Consider the following 21601-nt stretch of genomic DNA (forward strand, 5'->3'; position numbering starts at 1 on the left):
AAGGAATGGGATAATTTCTTTTCCATTTCTAATTGTTGCTGCATATCTTATTCGTATTTCCAGCTAGGTTTGAAGCAACAAGCACTCTTAAACTTGTCCATTTTAGTATTCAATCCACCCTAAGCTTCTGTTAAAATTAAAATCCAATGACTGATGAACTCACCATACCTGATGAAAAGGGAAAATTTGACAATTTAATGGGAACTGTGAAAAGAGATGTATGAACGTATAGAATTAGAGAAGTTAATTCCATTTGAAATAAATATCAATCACTGGGACGTGCATTGCATAGGCCACTCTTAACATATTGCCTAAATAAAAGGCTAGAAGTTGACTACGCGTTGTAACGTAGATATAATTCGTTGAATTCCATTTTTTTTAATAGTCAAGTACTAGATACCACCCAAACCAATCACCAAATTATTTAAACCCATTTCTGATCCACCTCCCCACCGAATCAACCTAAAATATATATAGTTGTCGTTGTAGTAGTGTCGAACGCAGAAGTTCAAAGCAATTGACAAAGTCTACAACGTGAGCGGTGAAGAAGGATGTTTAATTTAATACTATATTAAATTGATTTTTTAGTTTTATATATATATATATATATATATATATATATATATATATATATATATATATAAATTAAAGCACACGAACAGTGTCCACAATACACCTAATGTGTAGCTCAGCTTGGTAAGAGTATTTTAATATAATTTTTTGTTTTGTAATTCATAAAATGGTGGGTTCCACACTTGAATTTATTATTTGGCTAATATTTACTAAATAAAGTTTTCAAAAAACTGTATCCTATTTTCTTAGTTTAGAATAGGATTTTGAAAACGGCTAAAGGGGTGTTTTCAGGATACAAAAAATGTTTTTAATGACATAGTTGTAAATAAATTGAAAAAAATAGGCCTTACATATTTATTCAAACTCTTTTATGTCGTAAATTAAGGAGCATATCTTTATCATAAAAAGAATTCTCACACTTCAAATTTAAAACTTATCATAATTTTTTTTCTAAAAAAGTACATGATGAGATTTATTCCATTATTACTATCCACAAAAAAAAAAAAAAAGTAATCTACCGATTCTACTAGTTTTTTATTTTAAATATATATTTTTTCAAATCTCAAAAATAGAAATAGTCACCCAAACAATTATTTTTTGTTTTTATGTTTTAGTATTTTGAAAATTGTTCTTAAAAGTAGGAGCCGAATACGTATAATATAAATAATTATTATCTGAAAACTAGTTTCAAGTTCAATTTTTTGAAAATTGTTTTTATATTAATTTGAAAACAAAAACAAAAGTTCTCCTACTTGTCAAGTCCTAAGAGTCTTGTAATTCAACTTTTTTATACTTTTTGGAATTTCAACGAAAACATTTAAGATTCTAATCTTTCCTTCTTAGTTATCAAATAGATTGAGATCCGGTGCAATTAACCTTCTCTCTCTCTCACAACATTTTTTTTACTAATCTTACTTTTTTTTTTTTTTTTTACTTTTTCTCAATTTTTTATTTAATGGTTGAGATTTAAAGTTTCTTTTTACAACTTTAAATCTTAGTCATTTATAGCAATTACATTAGTCAATACCTATCAAATAATCAATGTGAAAGTAGGTTGGACTAAGCAGATCGACAATATATAGTGTTTGCGTGCGTGATAGTAATGCACATCTTTGTGTGACTATTGTGCCATTATAGAATATTTTATTGTAGTGTTATATATTCAGATCATAATCGTATTGCAAGGAAGGGGCAAATATGCTAATGGGCCAATCGAAGCAAAACACTGAAACTGAATGCGCTAATGGGCCAATTGTTCTGGATCTATATTAGGCGAACGACTGATCAAGTGATATTAAGAAGGTAGTAGAAACTGAGTTAGTTTGTGCCCAAGTTGGGTTATAAAATTATAAGCATAAACGTGGTAGACTAGATATTTTGGTTTAGGGATTAAATTATCAATTGTTCTATTCACATTTTCTTCCTTCTATAATTTTGTGTGCTAACTTAGAATTAGATACTACACAATATGTAGATGTAGCTTAATGAATGTATCTTCAAAATACCATTATCAGAATCATAATGTTTAATGAAAATGTTTGCAGATTAATTCTCAACTGGAACTACAATCAACTTGAATTATGGAGACTAGTCCCAATATTGAATAATTGTTCACTTTGATAGCAGCTCAGCTAGGACTTTTGGAGAACTGAAGCCAAAGGATTAAAGAAAGTTTTTTCTTTTTTCTAGTTATAATAATGTCTAGACCAATGTAGAATAAATTCAAGAACTACTACAGGTGTTTCTTAATTATAGTGGAAATGTTAGCCTGTAAAGTACATATCATAACGTGGTTCTTACATGATTGTTAGTATACTATGTTGTAGACTTACTTAATTAAGAACACCAAGATACTAAATAGATAAGGAGGAAATACAGAAATTACTTTGTTATTGACAAAATAACACAGATACTACACATCATATGTAGATACTGCAAGTTGGAAAAATGAAAAGGAAGGAACCAATGGAATGCACAACAAGCTGATTTCTTTTTGTAAATGTATGCGCTAGATTTAATCATCCCCACAAACATTACCCCAATATCACCAAGTGCCAATTTTCACTCTATTTACACTGAGAAATCAAGGCATCCAGATACATCACTTAATTAACTCAATTTGAGATACCATGATATATATTGTTTGATATAAGAAATAGAGAAAGGAAGATTCACATATCTAATTTCTTTAATTAGTTTATATTACCAAAGTTGTAGATTGTAGTCTTTAATTAGTTTTTTTTTTTTTTTCCATTCTAAGAAAGAAAAAATGTACAATATAACTTGTAGATCTCTCATATCTAATTTCTTAAGCTAAAGATTTTTTTTCCCCTTAAGGAAGTAGTTTTAGGCCTAGTGTGGTTCTTTCTTCTTTATTAATAACCCACAATCCAACCCAAAACACTTCTTTAACTGACCCGATCCAATTAAAACAAAACAAAAATCTCAACCCCCCCCCCCCACCAAAATAAAAGGTTTCAGGCCCACTCAAATCGAGCCCACTTGCCCACATGTGTATCTCTAAGCTTGAACTAATCAGCATTTATCAGCTGCCTCAACTTTATAACAGCCCTCACTGGCGGTTCTACGTATATGTGAGGGTGGTCACAAGACCACCACTCTGACTTGCAAAAAAATATTTATATGCTAAACTAATTTATCTTGATTACTCTAATAAAATTTTTGAACATCCTAACTTAAAAATCATAGCATATTTTTCTATCTACCAATAACAATTTGTCAAATAAAATTTGTTGTGAAAATATTGTGGACATTAACATTTCACCAAAAATAATTTTGCCCTCCCAAACATAATTCTTAACACCTTAAAGTCTTAAACCCCAAAAAAATGGCTTACATAATAACAATAAAAATTAGCTCAAATAACAACAAAAATAACACAAACAAAACAAGATTAGACCAAATAACAATAAGTGAACAAATTGTTCAATAAAAAGCCTATTCAAATTTGTAACTTGTTCAACCCATTATATAAAAATAATCTATAATTTCATTATTCGTTAAAAATTTGTACCAAGAGAAATATTATAGTCTTGAATTCTCATTAGTAGTGCCAACAATTATGCTCTTTATGGCTTTATAGTCACAACAATTTTGCTCTTTTTAGCAACTCAGCTTGCAATTGTAGCAAATATCATCTCTATCTCTTCATTTTTCTCTTCTCTAATATCATTTCAAACTCTCTTACTTTACTACTCTTATCTCAGCATTTTTAATTTCCACTCTATTTCTTATCAAATTTTTTTTTTCTTTTTCTCTTTCATAGTATAAAGAAATTATAATACTTCATATATTTACATGTATTTTTTTTGTGACGATGAATATTCAAATTATTTCTTTATTAGATTTTATATCATTTAAGTTTCTTAGTGACCACTTTAAAATTTATTTCTAGAACTGCCACTAGTCCTGGTTCATATAGTGCAAACTTTTTGAGGTACAAAATACCGTGCTTCATGACTGAATAGAAACGGGTATGAACTTTTATAAAAAAAAAAATAAGAAACGGGAATGAACAAATAGCAGCTAACATTGACAGTTGGCAGATATTTAAGTACAAATTTTAATCATAGGAGAGGCACCATTATTGGGTGTGTTAAGTGGAGCTAACTCTCCAATTTTTTCACAAGCCAATTATCAAATGCATTAATTTGTAATTTACAGAGACTAATCATTATATTTCGTAAAATTTTCCTCACATGAAGCTTTCTTTTTTAGAGATAATTATAACATGCTGCTAATCCCGCAGTTCGAACTGTTTCCCCACTAAAACCTCAAGCACTTTGTGCATGGGGAAGTGCTAATTCAACTATAAGGCCTTTGGCTCCTCACATGAAGCTTGATTTACGCATTCTTTTCAACCAAGTTTATATTGGTATATAAATTAATGAAAATGTACCCAAAAAAAAGTATTTAGGGACACTTTTTTTTTATTTTTTTTATAAACATTTAGGGACACTTTAAACTAAAGAAAATATTACTGTTAAATTCACCATTTCACTATTTCATAAAAACTAAAATTTTTTTAGAGAATTAGTAATTTATCATGGTATCAATCCTCTATTTCCACCTTACCCCCATTAAAATTTTTTAACATTTTGGGCCCCACTTAACAATGGCAACACAAGCTGCCTATGCATGAAAGAAGAATTAAATTTAACATTTCCTAAAAGTTTATGTTTTTGGAAGAATTAGTAACTTATCAATAATCAACTTATGAAATACTAATGGTATAGGTCACAGCAACATTGAACATACCTAGAACTAGAATTGCAAAATACAACCAAAGAAAAGGGAAAAAAATTAAGAAGAGAAAAACGAAATCACATTTGCTATTTCATTTCCCTATTAAAATAACCAAAAATTTGGGACAAAGCGCTTCAAAGTGAGATCTAGCTGAAGAAAGATCAATAGAAGAGATCATTTAACCTTTATTATCCTCTATCATTGGTACTTGGATTCTGAACTTTAGAATATCCCACCCAATCTCTGTGTGTGTGTGTGTTTTTTTTTTTGAAGTAATAATAGTCTTGATGTTATATCTTCTATTTTGTTATCTTTATTTTTCTTGAACAATAGTCAACCACAAGATTATTGATAACTTATAATATTTCGGCAGGCCTTGTAATATGGGAGTGTTAAATATTTTGTTTACACACACAATTTATGGAAATAGAGAGAAAAAGGAAGAGTATTGATAACTTATAATATTTCGGCAGGCCTTGTAATATGGGAGTGTTAAATATTTTGTTTACACACACAATTTATGGAAATAGAGAGAAAAAGGAAGAGTAAAACAATACAATATGCCTACATTCGCAAGAGCCAACGGCTAACGGTTTCACTATATGAAAAATATGGTTTCCAACATATTTATACTACCCCTATTTTTTTTTTTTTTTAAAAATCTTAACTCGGTATATTAAAATCATTGCGCTCACACTCTTATTCAGATATTAGCCACCATCTCTAACAAGGAGTCCAGGGTACCTCTTCTTGTTGATTGTTATTGAGTCTTCAACAAACATGGAACAAACAAGAAGGCTTTCAATTGCTTCATGCATCCGCTACTTCATCATTCTCTTCTTGGTTTGCTGCCAAGCAACTGATTGCATCATCAACAAGCTATCAATTTGATATTTGCTCCAACATGATACTCAAAACTTTTTCCGGACACAGAAATCTACCACAAGACAAGTTGCAAGTTATGTAGACGTAGTCATCTAAAAAGAAACCAAAAATTGATGTGTTATTTAATTATATCTACCTACTCTTATTTCCCCCTCTATTGCACAAAAGCACAATCCTCTAAGGTGGTGGAGTTCACAGTGGTATGAGATGATATTTGTTGCTCTTGTCTCTAATCTGCAAAAAAGGGTAACCTGGCATTATTGTGGATAAAACATCATATGATCATCTATTATCAAATTATTGTATGAAAGAAAAATGAAAAAAAATTTAACTGTGCTAACTTGAAATTACACGTTGAAAATTCTGAGCTAACCAGTGTCTAATAATAAATGCATTCAAATAAGGTTAGGTCATTGTACATATGGTGAATTTTTCAATCTCATGGATATAGAAAGAATTCAAACACATAAGCAATGCTAAAACCATATTACGATGGAAATTTACCTAAATATTTTTATCATGATCTTCTTAAGAAATATTTTGAAAATCTTGCAAGTGAAAAAAACAATACTACAAATTTTGTAATTGACTTAAAATATGAAATAAGAGTTCTGGTTAAAAAATAGAAGATTCATTTAGACAAATTGAGACAGGGTCATACCTTTACCTTGAATTCTAATTTTTTTCTAGAAAAATGTTTACATATATAACTTGATTCATTGAATGAAACTTATGGACCCATCTCAATTACAAGACTCACTGAAGTAAGGACTAATACTAAGAAGGTGAGCATAATTGGGACATTAACATGGGAAACATAAGTATTTGTGGGGTGTGGGGTGTGGGAGGCAAGGGCTAGAGTTCAACTTTTTAGGAGGGAATTTCACACACATATACACTTAAATTAAATTATAATAAATGTCTATCTTGTACTAAAAAATTTAAATAAAACAAACAAACAAACCTTCTAATTTCTAAGAATTTTTTTTATACAAGTTACACATACACCCAAAAGGGAAGTGGCCATGTAACCCTCTAAACAATTGCAAGCTAAAATGTTAATAATCAACAAAGTCAACAAAAGAGAATGAACGGTAACTTTGTCAATACCAGTAGTCCACTCATTCAAAGACAAGAATAAATATTTTTAGTTCAAAGCAAACAACTAAATTCCGTTAAACATAATATTATTTAGCATTCAATTTAAAGCCTTGTGACAACTAATGAGTTCCTTTAATTGATTCCGAGAGATCAAAGTCTCTGTTTCTCTTGCAATATGATTATATTCAAACTGATTACACAAGAAGGGAATAACAGTGCTATACTATTTATACTGGCATAAGCTGCACACTTACTCTATATTGCATTTTCTATTCTCGGCACGTGCTCTAAATCAAACTTAACCAAATCTGTTACAACTAATCTGAACCACTTAACAATAATACAATAGCTTGCTAACAACCAAAACTAAACCAATCTGACTCTTAGCAATTTGGAAAATTTACAACATCAAATTTTATTAATCAAAAGCCCAATTAAAATAAAACCATTTGAAGCATTTTTTTTTTTATAGTACTTCAGTAAAATGTTTGTTACTCCTACATGATTGTTGCTATGCTACGCTAAAGACGCGGAGTATCTAATTGAGGACGGAGCACTTCAATGATCAACACTAACATAGAAGTATAAACAACGATAAGTTAGTTGCATCTGTTGCACTTGAACATACCTTGAAAACAACGGCAAATACGTTCTTACAAAGATCTTATATATCTAGCAGTCATAACATAAATCATTCATGGACATCTGACATTTGTGGTATCAAGATGGACAGTCGTTGACAAGACGCATCGATTTTCAGACCAAGATAGTGCCTCTTCTTTGCAAAAAAGGTCTCACTATCTCACTATTTGTCTCTAGAGATTGATCTAAACAGCATTTTTAAGCAATTGGCTCAACTTTAAAGCTTTTCTCCTCTATATAAACATGGATTCACCAAAATGCACAAATAAAAGAAAGTAATTATGGACGCTTTAAACTAAAGGAGATAAACTATGAAAAACTCATTGTATAGCTCACAGCAACACTAAACATACTTAGAATTGCAAAATAAATCCAAAGAAATGGGAAAATAAAAAGGAAAGAAATAAAATCAAGCTTGCAAGTTTTTTTGCCAATGAAATAACCACAAAATAAATGGGGTATAAATTACCTTTCTATAATAACTAGCAAGAGAGAGACAGATCAATAGAACAAATCCATTGATATAGCAAATGTTTTCATGTCAATTTTTTGCAAGTGTAGAGAATAATAAGTTTATGCGAATATAAACAGAAAAATAGAAGAAAGAATCACACAAGAAGACAAAAGATTTACGTGGTTCGGCGTTTGGCCTACATCCACGGGCGGTTTCAAGAAAGTTTCACTAAGAAAATAAGGAGATTATAAATGTGACACAAAGACACTCTCATAGAACCCAAACCCATATACACCCAAAGAACTCTCACTCTCATTTTACAAGACCCAAGGCAGAAGATATTTCATAAAGAGCCCACATATATATAATACCCTAAGTAAAATGATTCAAATCCTAAACCAAGTACAGTACCAAACCAAAAAGAAATAGAGTCCTAGCCAAAGTCAATAAAAGGATTCCAAGTCAGATACAATTCAAATTTGACTTTCACACTTGACATTCATGCTTGAATTCCCCACTTAAGAATACCCCTCCCAGTTGGGGATAGGGCAGCTATTCTTGATGGTTGTTAGGTCTTCAACTACATGGAACAAACAAGAACTCCTTCAATTGCTTCCTTCACCCACTAATTATCATTCTCTTCTTAGTTTAAAATCAACTTGATATCTGCTCCAACATAATACCTAAAACATTTTCTGGACACAAAAGTATGTCATAAGACAAGATGCAAGTTATGCGGACGCAGTCACCCAAATACAAAACCAAAAATTGATGTTCTTTTATTCTATCCACTTACCCTTATTTTCCACTTTATTGCACAAAAGCACAAAGTCCTCCAAGGTGGTGGACTTCACAGTGGTATGAGATGACATTTGTTGCTCTTGTCATCCAATCTGCAAAAAAAGAGTCATCTGGCATTTATTAGGAAAAAACTTAATGTTGTATGAATGACAAATAAAATTGATTAATTTTGTTAACTCCAATTAACAAGTTGAAAATTCTGAGTTGATCAATGCCTAACAAGAAATGCATTCAAATAAGGTTAGCTAATTGCACATGTGAATTGTTCACTCTCGTGGACGAAGAAAAAATTCAAACACATAATCAATGCTTAAACTAAATAAGATGGAACTTCACCCTAACATTCAAATGGTGATTGTCTAAAGAAATATTTTGAAAATCTTGTGGGTGAAGAAAACAATTGCGCAAATTTAATTGAATTCTATATGAAGCTTTTGTTTCCTAAAGATAGTGAGTGCAAGTACCTATACTTAAATTTTATCCATTAAGCGAAAATAACTTCTTTATCACAATATCTAGAAAGCATACTCCAGTCATTTATCAACCAATCAAAAATTTCTATGATAAACAATCCTTTTAGAAACTGATATTTAAATGTGAGAGGAACTAATCACCAAGGAGAACCAATAAAATCTCTGGTAACTCAGTTGAGACAATAGGAATTCAGAAGCCCATTTTCCATGGGTTCTGAAAAGCTGCTACCAGAAAATATAATCATGGGAAACCTTTGTAGTCATTTGTGTAGCAATTTTATTTGAGAAACAGGGAACATTTCATAATTTCTAGTAAGGAAAAAATATCAAATAAGAGTCAGGTAGAAAACTAGGAGCTTCATTTAGATGGATTGAGACAGGGCCTTACCTTCACCTTAAATGCAAATTTCCGTCTAGAAAAGTGTTGACATATATAACTTGATTCATAAAATGAAACTGCTGGAACATGTGCTCAATCCCAATACTCACCTATACAAGAACCACTACCAAGAAAGTGAACATAATTGGAAAATTAATATGAGCAACATGAAGAGAGGAGGTCCAATTAGTAACAATAATGTATTCATAATTTTACTTGGGGACCCAAACAGTTGGAACATTACTCATTTGGAGTCTTTTGATTGATAGCTATAGTTATTTAGCAATCCTTTTATTTTTTTGGATATGTAATAAAAATTTATTAACAAAGCTATAATGTAAATAATCAACAAAGTCTACAAAAGAGAAGGAACTGTAGCTCTGTCAATACCAGCAGGCCACTCATAAAGAAGGCAAAATTAAGTTCATGAGTAGACAACTCAATGCCATTAAGCATGTGATTATTTGGCATTCCCTTTAAAGCCTTGTGAAAACTAATGGCTTCCTGTTATTGAAACTAGAAGGTGCGGATTCAAGTGATATGCCGTAGGTGTCATAACTCTAATTGTCCACTGCTGGATTATTTTGTATGCCAAGCATCCTTAAGAATGTAAGGTAATTTCAAAGATGAAAGCAAATGTCATGCTAATGAACTGAATGCACTCACCAAGCGATCGTTGTTCATGGAAAGTTTTAGGTGCAATCTCACTGAAAAATCACATATTTTCCCTAAAAATCAGCTAGTCATTTAAACATGGATCCTGACAATGCTAATCTCTTATTTTCTTTAGAAGTTGTATATCAACCACATTTCTGTTAGAGCAAGATCAGATGGCTTTCTCATCAAAATATATGCACCATGTCTGGACCTTCCACAAATAGAGAAAATAGTAATATCAAAACCTCTTGTAATAACTAATGACATCTTTAGTCCAGATTAATATATTTCTCTTGATAGTTCCTGTGACTAATTTCTATCAGAAGCTTTATGAATACTATTATGTAGGAATAATGGTCATACTTTGAGAATCACAAAAAATAATGTAGGAATAAAGGTTAATACTTTTGAGAAGTACAAAAAATAACATTTATGACAAAAAAAACGTCAGTGGTGAAAAGTCCAAGAATCATTTACCATGAAATGAAGCTATCTATGAAATCAGGGAGTAATCTGCAGTCTGCTCTAACAACAAGCTATGCTCTTCATTCATTAGAACCTACCAAAGCTCTGTTTGAGAATGAAATAAAAACGAAATAAGAGAGGAAACTAATAATATGCCAACGATATTGCAAATAAATTTCCAAAAAATGAAACCTAAATTATGTGAAAAGATTAAATTTGGTAACAACTGAGATAGTTACCTTTCCTTTTCTAATAGTTTGTTGCATAATCTTATAACCAGCTAGGTTTGAAGAAACATGCACGCTTAAGCTTGCCAGCTTCAGTATTCAATACTCCTCTGGCCTCGGCTAAAATCCAATCACCGATAAACTCACCATACATGATGAAAGGGAAAAATGAATAGTTCATTTGTTTGGCTACCACTTTAAGCATTAACTATGATTTTAACCCAAGGCAACCCGCAATCTAAAAATTTATATAGTTAGACAAATATGGTACTTTGATTTTTTCAATAAAATATAGGAACAACTTTCATTTAATTAAGAATGATTGATTCATTGTAAAAATTGAAATCAATTCCAAGTGCAGCACCAAGTAATATCCACCCCTGAAATTGTGAACTTCTAGAACACCAACTGTAGCACCTTTCTTTTCAATTAACACCAAGATACTAAAAAAAATTAGGAGTAAATACAGAAATTATTTTGTTATTGACAAAATAGTTCTTAGCAACTTAACTTAAATTTTGTGAATTTTTGTTGTAGTTGTCATCATCAATTGTAGATATTGCACAACACGAAAAAGGAATAAACACACACACACACAGACACACATATATAAACACAAATACTGCACAACAAGCTAATTTATGTGCTGTAGATGTATACGCTAGATTCACTCCACCAACCCCCCCCCCCCCCCCCAAACACAAACATTACCACAATACCACCAAGTGCCAATTTTGACACTATCTACATAGCGAGAAACCTTGGCATCCAGATACGCCACCTAATCAACTCAATATGAGATACCATGATATAAATAAGAAATATATAAAAGGAAAATTCGCATATTTTGTTGAGTTGTAGAGAAAAAAAAAATCTAATACCATTAAGTTGTTGAAACCAAATAGTGTTCATTAAGCTCCATTTCTTGGAGAGAACAAAGAAGAAATTTTGATTTTGATTTCTATCGAGGATAGGGAAAAAACAATGATATGTAGACATAAGTTTTCATACCACTGAAATGGATCCCTTTTAGCATCTTTGTGGTAAGATGACACATTGATGAATTCCCAGTATCTACAAATATTTTGGCAATCCTCACTGGTGAGGGCACAAATATTAGTGGCCAATCCAACTCTCCAATACCCTGCATTGCTTCTTGCTTCAATCTCCTAAAAGTGACATACCCACCTCAAAAATAAATAAAAACTACATCAACCCAAAAAGAAAATCTCCACAATCAAGAGATGAGAGAGAAAAAGAGGGCTCACCATCATTCAAGAGAAGCATGCAGAGAGCTAGTGCACGCTTATAAGCGTTGATCTTTCTCATTTAGCTTGGTTCAGACAAGGCCTTGCCTTCACCTTGTAAGCCAATTCCAGAAAATTGTTTATATATATATATATATATATGGAATGAAGCTTTTAGACATGTGCTAAATCCCCTGACTGAATGATAGGGCTCCTACAAGAAACGAAATTTTTTATTAAAAACCAAAAAGTGATGACTATTCAGTATCAAGACTATGTTTTACTATAGCTGGAAATAATTAATCATTTATTCTCTTCTGTTAGATATATATATATATATATATATATATATATATATATATATATATATATATATATATATCGGGAATTCAATCACAAAAGCCACAAATGTTTCACGAGTATCAATTCAATGCCATAATGTTGTTAGTTATTGAATTCCCAATGTATATCATTTGATTACTAGTGAAACCTCTGTTTCTTTGGTTTAGAAACATATTCAATTCAATTAGAAATTAACAATTGATTCATATATCAAGCAGTGCTTTTAATAAAACTAATTATTTGTAGACATGGTATTATTTACAAAAAAAAAAAAAATGAAGATAAATCAGCAAGTTGGAAGTTCATATATAACAAGAAATTGAATCAACAAAATACCTGCACAAGAAGCTAGTTCCTGCAGAATGGCTGCCAAATTTAACTCTTCCCACAATATTACCCTGATATCACTTTGTGGTTTGTGCCCAATTTTACTCTGTCTACATAGCAAGTAATGATGCATAGTTGCATATAAAACAAATCAACTCATCAACTCAATTCAAGATAGAAAGACGTAATTTGCCAAAATGAAGAAATAGATTAAAGAGACTAGGTGACAAAAGTAATAATTTGTTTACCATATTTCCAAAATAAGAAAAAAAAAATCAAAGATTGAAACCTAATCTACTCAGATTTATTTAATTAGAACATGTACTCCTATAGCAAGTGAAAATACAATAAAAGAAGCATTGATATTAGTACATAAATGGAATGCATCAAGTCACACATCAAAAGAATACATATAGTCATGTTGCTAATATCTGCAGAAAGAATAATTCAACCCAGTAAATACTCAATGTGAGACTCATCACACACCCACACAATACACACTTAGTCAATATCCAATAAAATCCAGGGCATTGCTTGTTGAGAAATCTCTCCTCCTATTCCTTCGGATAACACCTAGTGGCTAATTTTACTCTGTTTTACACAATGAGGAATGAAGCACCTCAAATACATCACCTCATCAACTTTATTCGAAACACAAACATGTAATTTCTTGGAATAAAGAAACTGATTTGGGAAAACTCACATATTCTTTTTCCAAACAGGGGAAGTTACAAATTAAGAAATGAAAATTAAAAAATCATATGAGCAGATAAAAGAGGTTAAAAGGAAAGAGAAGAAAGAATGAGATAGTACCAATGGTTAGTTGTTGACTTATTGAACCACCCAAATGGTTTGATTAAGTTCCAATTATTATGAGCACGTCTTCTGTGGTTCATTTGGTTCTTCATCTGAAATTCAATCACCGAGAAATATATTGAAATAGTCAACGAGAAAAAAATAAGAGTAAAGAAGAAAAAAAAGTTGAGTTTTTGATTTTCAATGAAACATTGGATAAAATGGTAGTTTAGTAAGATAACTCAGTTTGTTGCTGACGTAGATCCCCTTTCAAGTTTGGGATATGAGCAATCTTTGGCCAATCTTTGCCTGTTTCTCTCTTGCATCTTTTCAGTAAGATGGGACAGCTAGTAATTTGTAGTGTATTCAACGAGGTAAGACCCTGTATCCCTTTAGGTAATGATTTTAGTTTGGGGCAATCCCAAATATCTAGTGTATGCAAAGAGGTAAGGCCTTGTATCCCTTCAGGCAATGATTTTAGTTTGGGGCAATCCCAAATATCTAGTGTATGCTAAGAGGTAAGACCACCCATCCCTTCAGGCAATGATGTCAATTTTAGGATTTGGATCCGGTGCTATACTAAGGGTATTGCACCGGGTGCAATTGCTATCAATGGTTGAGATTGATAGTTGCAAAAAGCTACTTTCAATCTCAACCATTGATTAAAAAAAGTTAAGAAAAAAGTTAACAAAAGTAAAAAAAAAAAGTTTAAAAAGTAAAATGAAAAAAAATTGTGAGAGAGGGAAAGGTGAATTGCACCCGATGCAATACCCTAGGTATTGCACCAGATTGTAATCCTCAATTATATATGGTAAGGAATGAGATAGTTACCATTCTTTTTCCAATAATTTCTGCATAATCTGATTACCAGCTAGGTTTGAAGAAACATGCACCCTTAAACTTGTTTCCTTTAGTAATATTCCTCAGGGCATCTGCTAAAAGCTAATAACTGATAAACTCACCATACCTGATGAAACCAGAAAATTAAGATATAGCTGGACTTCTATTTGAATCAATGAAAAGGGGGCTAAGAAAAGAAATGAATGAACCTACAGTGGAGTTAAATCTTCCTGAATAGATTTCAATCTCTGGGATGTGCGTTGCTTGGCCCTCTCATGACCTATTTCCACCCAACATTTTCTCAAATAAGTAAGAAAAAGGTATACCACAGAAGTTTGAACACTTTTTCATGTTGTCTGATTATAAAAAATCAAAATCCTCATTGCAAGTAAGAACTCAATGGAATTTTTATATTCCATACTAGAAAGATATTTCTCTCTTTCTTCCTCCTCCCAACTTTCTCCCCAACAAAAGACAAACAAAAAACCTAGTTGCCACTCCCCCTCAATAGGTAAAGCTAAAACTATAAGGGAAAAGTATCTTTGAATATTTGAAAAAAAAAAAAACATAAATAAGGCTTAGAAAAATATACAACTTCAGGAAGTTTAAGTTGCAAATATCATATACGCCAATGAGCTTTAGCTCCAATGGCACATTCTTCCCTTTACAAGACCCACCGGGTGTGTAAACTTGCAAATAAAAAAGTAGCTACGTATATCATATAGTAAAGAATATAGAAGCAGAAATTAAATCATTAGGTTCTTAGAAGCATAGGCTCACCTCTCATAAAGGTCATGAAGGCTACTTACGTTCTTTATAAAAGCAATCACCAACATATGTCAATGCAATTATGCCACCTGAAACTACCAAAGATCGCTTTATACATTTTGATAGACATCTACACTTCTACTTGTCCTGTGCCAATGCATCTGATGTACAACAAAAAAATAATTGAAATTTGAATCTTAAATTTAAAGAGGTCACTAGCCCCTTTATTCAAATTACTTGAATTCTTCTCTGAATCAAAGTGTCACAAAATGTAAGAGCTGCCAATATTAATCACCATGAACAAAACCTGTACTTACACAATATAATTATGCCTCAGGTTCTGCTGCTAATGTTTATAGGAAGAATAGTTGATATTAAGTCTTTATTGACAATAGCAGTAATCAACACACACTGATATCTAGTTTTGTAATAAACTTATGAAGCATACTAGTGTGTTATTACCTTTGTAACATTAACCTCTAGGAGTGTACAATAACTGCAAGGCAACCATCTGGAAAATGAAAAGTTCCTTTATTTGGGTATTACAATGAGCAATAACCTACAGTCTTAAGTCTTAACCCAAGGCAACCTGCAATCTAAAAAATTCAAAGATTAAGAAAAATATCGTACTTTATTTTTTCAATAAAATATAGGAACAATTTCAAAATAATTAGCAATTATTAATTGATTTTAAAGAATTCAAGTCGAAGTGGAGTCAAGTAAAATCCATTACTGAAATTATGAACTTCAAGACTCTAATTTCAACCTTTGTTTTCAATGAACACCATGATACTAATCAAAATAAAGAGTAAATGTAGATATAACTTAGTTATTTACAAAATAACAGTTAGCAATTTAACTTAGGTTTTGTGAATTTCTGCTGTTAACATCATTATCACCATCATCTGTAGATACAACAGAAATATCTGTAATGTAGGAATAGGTACCAGATTTAATCCTACAACCATTACCCCAATATCACCAAGTGCCGATTTTCACTCTATTTACACAACAAGAAATCAAAGCATCAAGATATATCACCTTATCCATAAATTGTTTGAAATAAGAAATAGATGAAGGAAAATTCACATCTTCTGCTTCCTAATATTTGAACAAATGATGTAAAGAAAATTCTAAACCATTGAGTTGTGATTTGTTGCAACCAAGAAGTTTTGATTAATCCACATTTCTTAAGTGCAGTTCTCTCATGTGCTTCATTTGTTTCAAGATCTGATATTCATTAACTAAGAAAAAATTGACAAACTTGGAGAGAACAATGAAAATTTTGGATTTTGACTTCTATCAAGGACTGGGATAAAATAGAGATTTGTATAACAAGTTTTCTTACCGCCCCTTCCAACTCTAAGATGTAAGCACAATCCTCACCTGTTTCCTTTTGCATTATTGTGGTGACACTGACGAATTTTCCAGTATTTACAACAGAGGTGTGGGAACAAATCCCTACAATCAATGATATTGTCAAATTGGGGCAATCCTGAATATCAATGGCCATTCTGCCTCTTTCATACACTGGATTGCTTCCTCCTTCAACCACCTAAAAGCTACACACCTACCTAATAAATAAAAATTAAATCAGCCCAAAAAAATCCCCACAACCAAAAAAGGAAGCATACAGAGAGGAAGTGCACGTTTAAAAGCATTGATCTTTCTCATTTGGTGAACTGAGACAAGGCCTTACCTTCAACTCATAAGCTGATTTCAGAAAATTAATTGTTTATAGAAATAGAATAAAGCTTCCAGTCACATTTGTTGAGTTCCCAGACAGAATGATACAAGAACTCCTACATGAAACATGAACATGATTAGAAAATTTTCACCAAAAACACAGAGAAAAGAACCAATCAGTATCAAGATTTGTTTTACTATAGCTGGAAATATAATCATTCCATCGCTTCTGTTTGATAATTATTGATCCAAGAGAACCAATCGGACCTAATTTTGAGAAATACATTAAAGGGACTAGGTGATAAAAGTAACAATTTGTTTATCATATTTCCAAAAAAAGAAAAAAAAAATTGAAACCTAATCTACTCAGATTTATTTAATTAGAACATGCATTGATATTAGTACATAAATGGAATGCATCAAGTCACACGGTATGAGAGACCAATTTTTTATGTCAATTAGGATAGTGTATGAAAGTTACCTCAATGGTTGATCAAATCCTGAAGTTCACATCAAAACAATACATCCGGTCATGTCGCTGACATCTGCAGAAAGAATAACTTCAGCCCAGTAAACAACCAATGTGGGACTTATCACACACCCACACAACACACACTTAAAGTCAATATCCAATCAAATCCAGGGCATCACAGCAACCCCAATCACTTGTTGAGAAAGCTCTCCTCTTATTTCTTCATACATCACCTAGTGGCTAATTTTACTTTGTTTTACACAATGAGAAATGAAGCACCTCATAAACTTAATTCGAAACACAAACATGTAATTTCTTAGAATAAAGAAACTGATTTGGGAAAATTCACATATTATTTTTCCTAATAGGGGGAAGTTATAAAGTAAGGAATAAAAATTAAAAATCATATGAGTAGATAAAAGAGGTTAAAAGGAAAGAGAAGAAAGAATGAGACAGTACCTATGGTTAGTTGATGAATTTTTGAACCGCCCAATTGGTTTGATTAAGTTGCAATTATTATGAGCGAGTCTTCTGTGGTTCATTTGGTTCTTTATCTGAAATTCAATCACCAAGAAATATATTGAGATAGGCAATGAGAAAAAAATGAGGTAAAGAAGAAAAAGAAATTGGGTTTTTGATTTTCAATGAAACATTGGATATAACGGTGGTTTAGTTAGATACCTCAGTTGGTTTGTTGCCGACGTAGATCTCCGTGCAAGTTTGGGATATGAGAAATCTTTAGCCAATCTTCGCCTGTTTCTCTCTTGCATCTTTTCAGTAAGATGGGACAGCCACGGATATTTAGTGTGTTCAAAGAGGTAAGACCTTGTATCCCTTCAGGCAATGATTTTAATTTGGGGCAAAACCTAATGTCCAGTGTTTGTAAAGAGGTAAGACCTTGTATCCCTTCAGGCAATGATTTTAATTTGGGGCAATGCCAAATTTCCAGTGTTTGTAAAGAGGTAAGACCTTGTATCCCTTCAGGCAATGATTTTAATTTGGGGCAATCCCAAATTTTCAGTGTTTGTAAAGAGGTAAGGACATTGATCCCTTCAGGCAATGATATTAAATTGGGGCAAAACGAAATTTCAAGTGATTGAAGGCTCTTAAAGCCTTGCCATTCTACGGCATCCCAAAATTTTGATAAATCAACCTCCATAGAACCCCGAATTTTCATATTCTTAAGCGAAGTGAGATGTTGCATACCTTGAGGGGGAGGACCACGACAACAGAGAGAAACGAGGTTGGACAGGTTGGGTAAAGGTTCATTTAGAGTCCCAGTTTCCAGATATTCTAATTTGGAGAGAGGGGCAAAGGAGGAGTTGGCAATCTCAGTCTGGAGTGTTGATGTCTGCTTCAATGGCTTCAAGCTACACATATCCAATTTCAGGCGTCTGACATTTGGAAACAGAGGCATGGAGGTAAGCTTAGGGCAATTCTTAATTTCTAAGTGGGAAAGACGAGGAAAAAAGGGCAATAAATGATTGTTATCATCATCGACTTCCTCTGAAGAATCCCTTCTCTGTCGCCACCATCCCTTTAGATTAGAGCAGCGAAGGAGATAGAGTTTATTTAGAGATGGGATGAATGAAGAATTTGAGAGCTCCTCACTGTAATCTATCTCTGACATGTACTCTAAAGAACCCAATTTGTTGAGGGAGAGATGCTCGAGATTCGGAAGTTGCTCCAACGGTGGCAGATGTTGGCATTTGTTACAATCTTCTAAACAAAACTTCACAAGATTTGTGAACGATGACATCTGTTTTGGAAATTCCACTCCCCCGTAATTACGTAAATCCAAATTTTCAACTTTTAGAAATTTCAACTCGCTTAGTTCATTAAGTTCCTTCAATCCACTGTTACGCTTAAAACATGAACCGGTATTCATTTCTATCGAACTTACTGACAAATCTTGAAGACTAGTCATCTGCTTCAATCCACGTGGTATATGAATCAAAGACAAAGTATCGATCTCAAGAAGCCTAAGGTTGACCAATTTGGTAAAATCACTGGGCAATTTGGTAATAGAATCACACCCAAATAGTTTGAGAGTCTGCAAATTATGCAATCTTGTAATAGTACTCGGAAGCATCCTAATTTTGTTGTTACCGGACAGATCAAGATACCTTAAATGTTTCAACTCTCCAATAGAACTTGGAACTATTTCAATGTCCATATTATGCAAATTCAATAGGCGAATGAACTTAAAATATGCAACAATTTTAGAATCATAAATTAATTTATGTAGATTCCCAAATTGACCTTGCACCATAAATGTTCGTATCCTACAAGCTTTGAACAATGAAGTTAGAATTTGCAGTTGTGATTGACCACCAAATGACACATGCAAATTTTTTTCACCTATAATTTCTTCTTTTAAATTACAAGTGGTGCTATAAGATTCTGCTACTAATTTCGCAAGATCATGCATAAGATCGTGCATTTTGAATTGTAATATATTGCCCCTCTTATCCTTTTCAACTTCTTGAAAAAATGATCTCCAGATTAAATCCATGATATACTCATGACCAACATCTTCTAGGCATTGATTTTGATTTAAAGGTCTAATGAAACCTTGTGCCATCCACATTTTAATTAATGTTGGTTTATGAATTTTGTAATCTTTTGGAAATAAACAACAATAAGCAAAGCATTGCTTCAAATATGATGGAAGATGATCATAACTCAACTTAAGTGTTGGTAGGATATCATTTTCTTCTTGAGGTACTTTTGAAAGCTCACTATCCTTAAAAGATAACCACTCTTTTTCCGTGTTTTTAAAGTATAATAGGCTTCCTATAGTCCTTATGGCAAGGGGGACTCCTTTACATCTTACAAGGATTTCCATTCCAATTTCCCTAATGTTTGAATTCAGTGAATCTTGTTCGTTTGCAAATGCAAACTGCTTAAATAAAGACCAAGACTTCTTTTTATCTAAACCCTCTAACATGTATGGTTGAGTAGTTTTTGTAATCTCTGCCACTTTATTATTCCGTGTAGTCACTAATATTCTACTACCTATTGCCCCACCCATTAAAAGAGTTTTTAGTTCAAGCCATTTCTGAAGATTCTCATTCCATACATCATCCAACACAAGTAGGTATTTTTTTCCATCAATTTCTTCCTTAAGAATCTTAATTAATGGCTCCATTTCAAGTTCTTTTAGCTTCTCCTTTTTTGCAGACTGTAGGATTTTTTCAACAATCATTTTTACATCAAAGTTATCAGAGACACACACCCATAATTTTTTCTTAAAGTGTTTCTGGATTTCTTTATCATTGAACACATATTGAGCTAACGTGGTCTTTCCTAATCCTCCGAGACCAACTATCGGAAGGATTGAAACATTCCCTTCAACATTAGGATCCAAAAGAATTTTTTTAATCTCTAACTTATCTTTGTCTCTACCAACGACATCTTCAGTACGTACAAAAGAATGAGTTTCTCTCACCCTATAGCCCCCCACTTGTGTCTCTACAGGACGTTCATCTAAGTGGAACCCCTTATCGTTTTTGATAGCATCTAGCCTTTCATTCATTGCCTTAACCTTATGACCCATTTTAAGACCAAATGCAAGCTGGTTGGATTTGGAAAAGAAGATGTGTACCTCTTTTGCTTTCTTATTCCGTGTCATCACCTCCCGTCGTAAAGTTTCAGTGGAGATGTCATCCAACAAGTCGTCCGCTTCATAAAGTGCATCGTTCAGCCTTTCCAGCCACACTCTGACTTGATTGTTGTGCTGCTGCTTCTTCTCTGCATCCTGAATCACAGCACTGATTGTCAAAACTGTGTCGTTGAGCTTTTCAATATCGTCTTTGAGATTCCAGAGTAGTACAATTTCTTGGGCTAAAAGGTTGCCCGCTTTCTCTGTGATCCCCTTAGCAACGCCAACCAAAGCTCCTTCGGCCATTTCTTAGTGGGAATTGAATGAATAGTAACTTTGTGAGGAGAGTAAGATGAGAACGGTTTCTGTGAGAGGAGGATGTAATAGTCAGAGCGATCAAAATATAATAAAGACCCGGGGCCTTGTGTACTGCATGATGGTAAAACGCGTAATTGATGATGGGCCATAACGATGCGTTTTCACATGCTTATTTTCCTAAAATTACTTTACTTCAAAGTCAAAAGCGAACAATTATTTCGTTGTAAATATATATACCCGTGAATGATGGGCCATGGGCCCTGGCATCGAAAGGAAGCC

General features: G+C 32.6%; 1 protein-coding gene across 29 annotated transcripts in view; it reads right to left on the minus strand.

Moving 5' to 3' along the window:
* LOC142614751 (putative disease resistance protein RGA1) overlaps window positions 1-21396 on the minus strand; it is a 43817-nt gene extending 22421 nt beyond the window's left edge. For 5 of the 29 annotated variants that reach the window (XM_075787337.1, XM_075787325.1, XM_075787340.1 and 2 more), the window contains exons 1-15: window positions 18082-21396; window positions 17860-17954; window positions 17410-17473; window positions 16942-17044; window positions 16629-16816; window positions 15705-15838; window positions 15255-15403; window positions 14688-14754; window positions 14466-14601; window positions 13653-13747; window positions 12849-12949; window positions 12192-12384; window positions 10936-11161; window positions 10709-10801; window positions 9584-9684 (exon numbers count right to left, since the gene is read on the minus strand). In XM_075787337.1, coding sequence (XP_075643452.1) covers window positions 18083-21310 — 3228 coding nt within the window. In that variant the 5' untranslated portion in view covers window positions 21311-21396 and the 3' untranslated portion in view covers window positions 9584-9684; window positions 10709-10801; window positions 10936-11161; ... (10 more) ...; window positions 17860-17954; window position 18082. Of the gene's footprint in view, window positions 1-8137; window positions 8605-8717; window positions 8815-9583; window positions 9699-10708; window positions 10802-10935; window positions 11162-11934; window positions 12385-12848; window positions 12950-13652; window positions 13748-14465; window positions 14602-14687; window positions 14755-15254; window positions 15404-15704; window positions 15839-16628; window positions 16817-16941; window positions 17045-17070; window positions 17196-17409; window positions 17474-17859; window positions 17955-18081 lie in introns of those variants that run through there. The other 24 variants (XM_075787326.1, XM_075787342.1, XM_075787322.1 and 21 more) reach the window with 24 other exon arrangements.
* Between the last annotated feature and the right edge of the window lie 205 nt (window positions 21397-21601).

This window comes from Castanea sativa, chromosome 11 (genome assembly GCF_040712315.1).
Source record: "Castanea sativa cultivar Marrone di Chiusa Pesio chromosome 11, ASM4071231v1".
Lineage (NCBI taxonomy): Eukaryota > Viridiplantae > Streptophyta > Magnoliopsida > Fagales > Fagaceae > Castanea > Castanea sativa.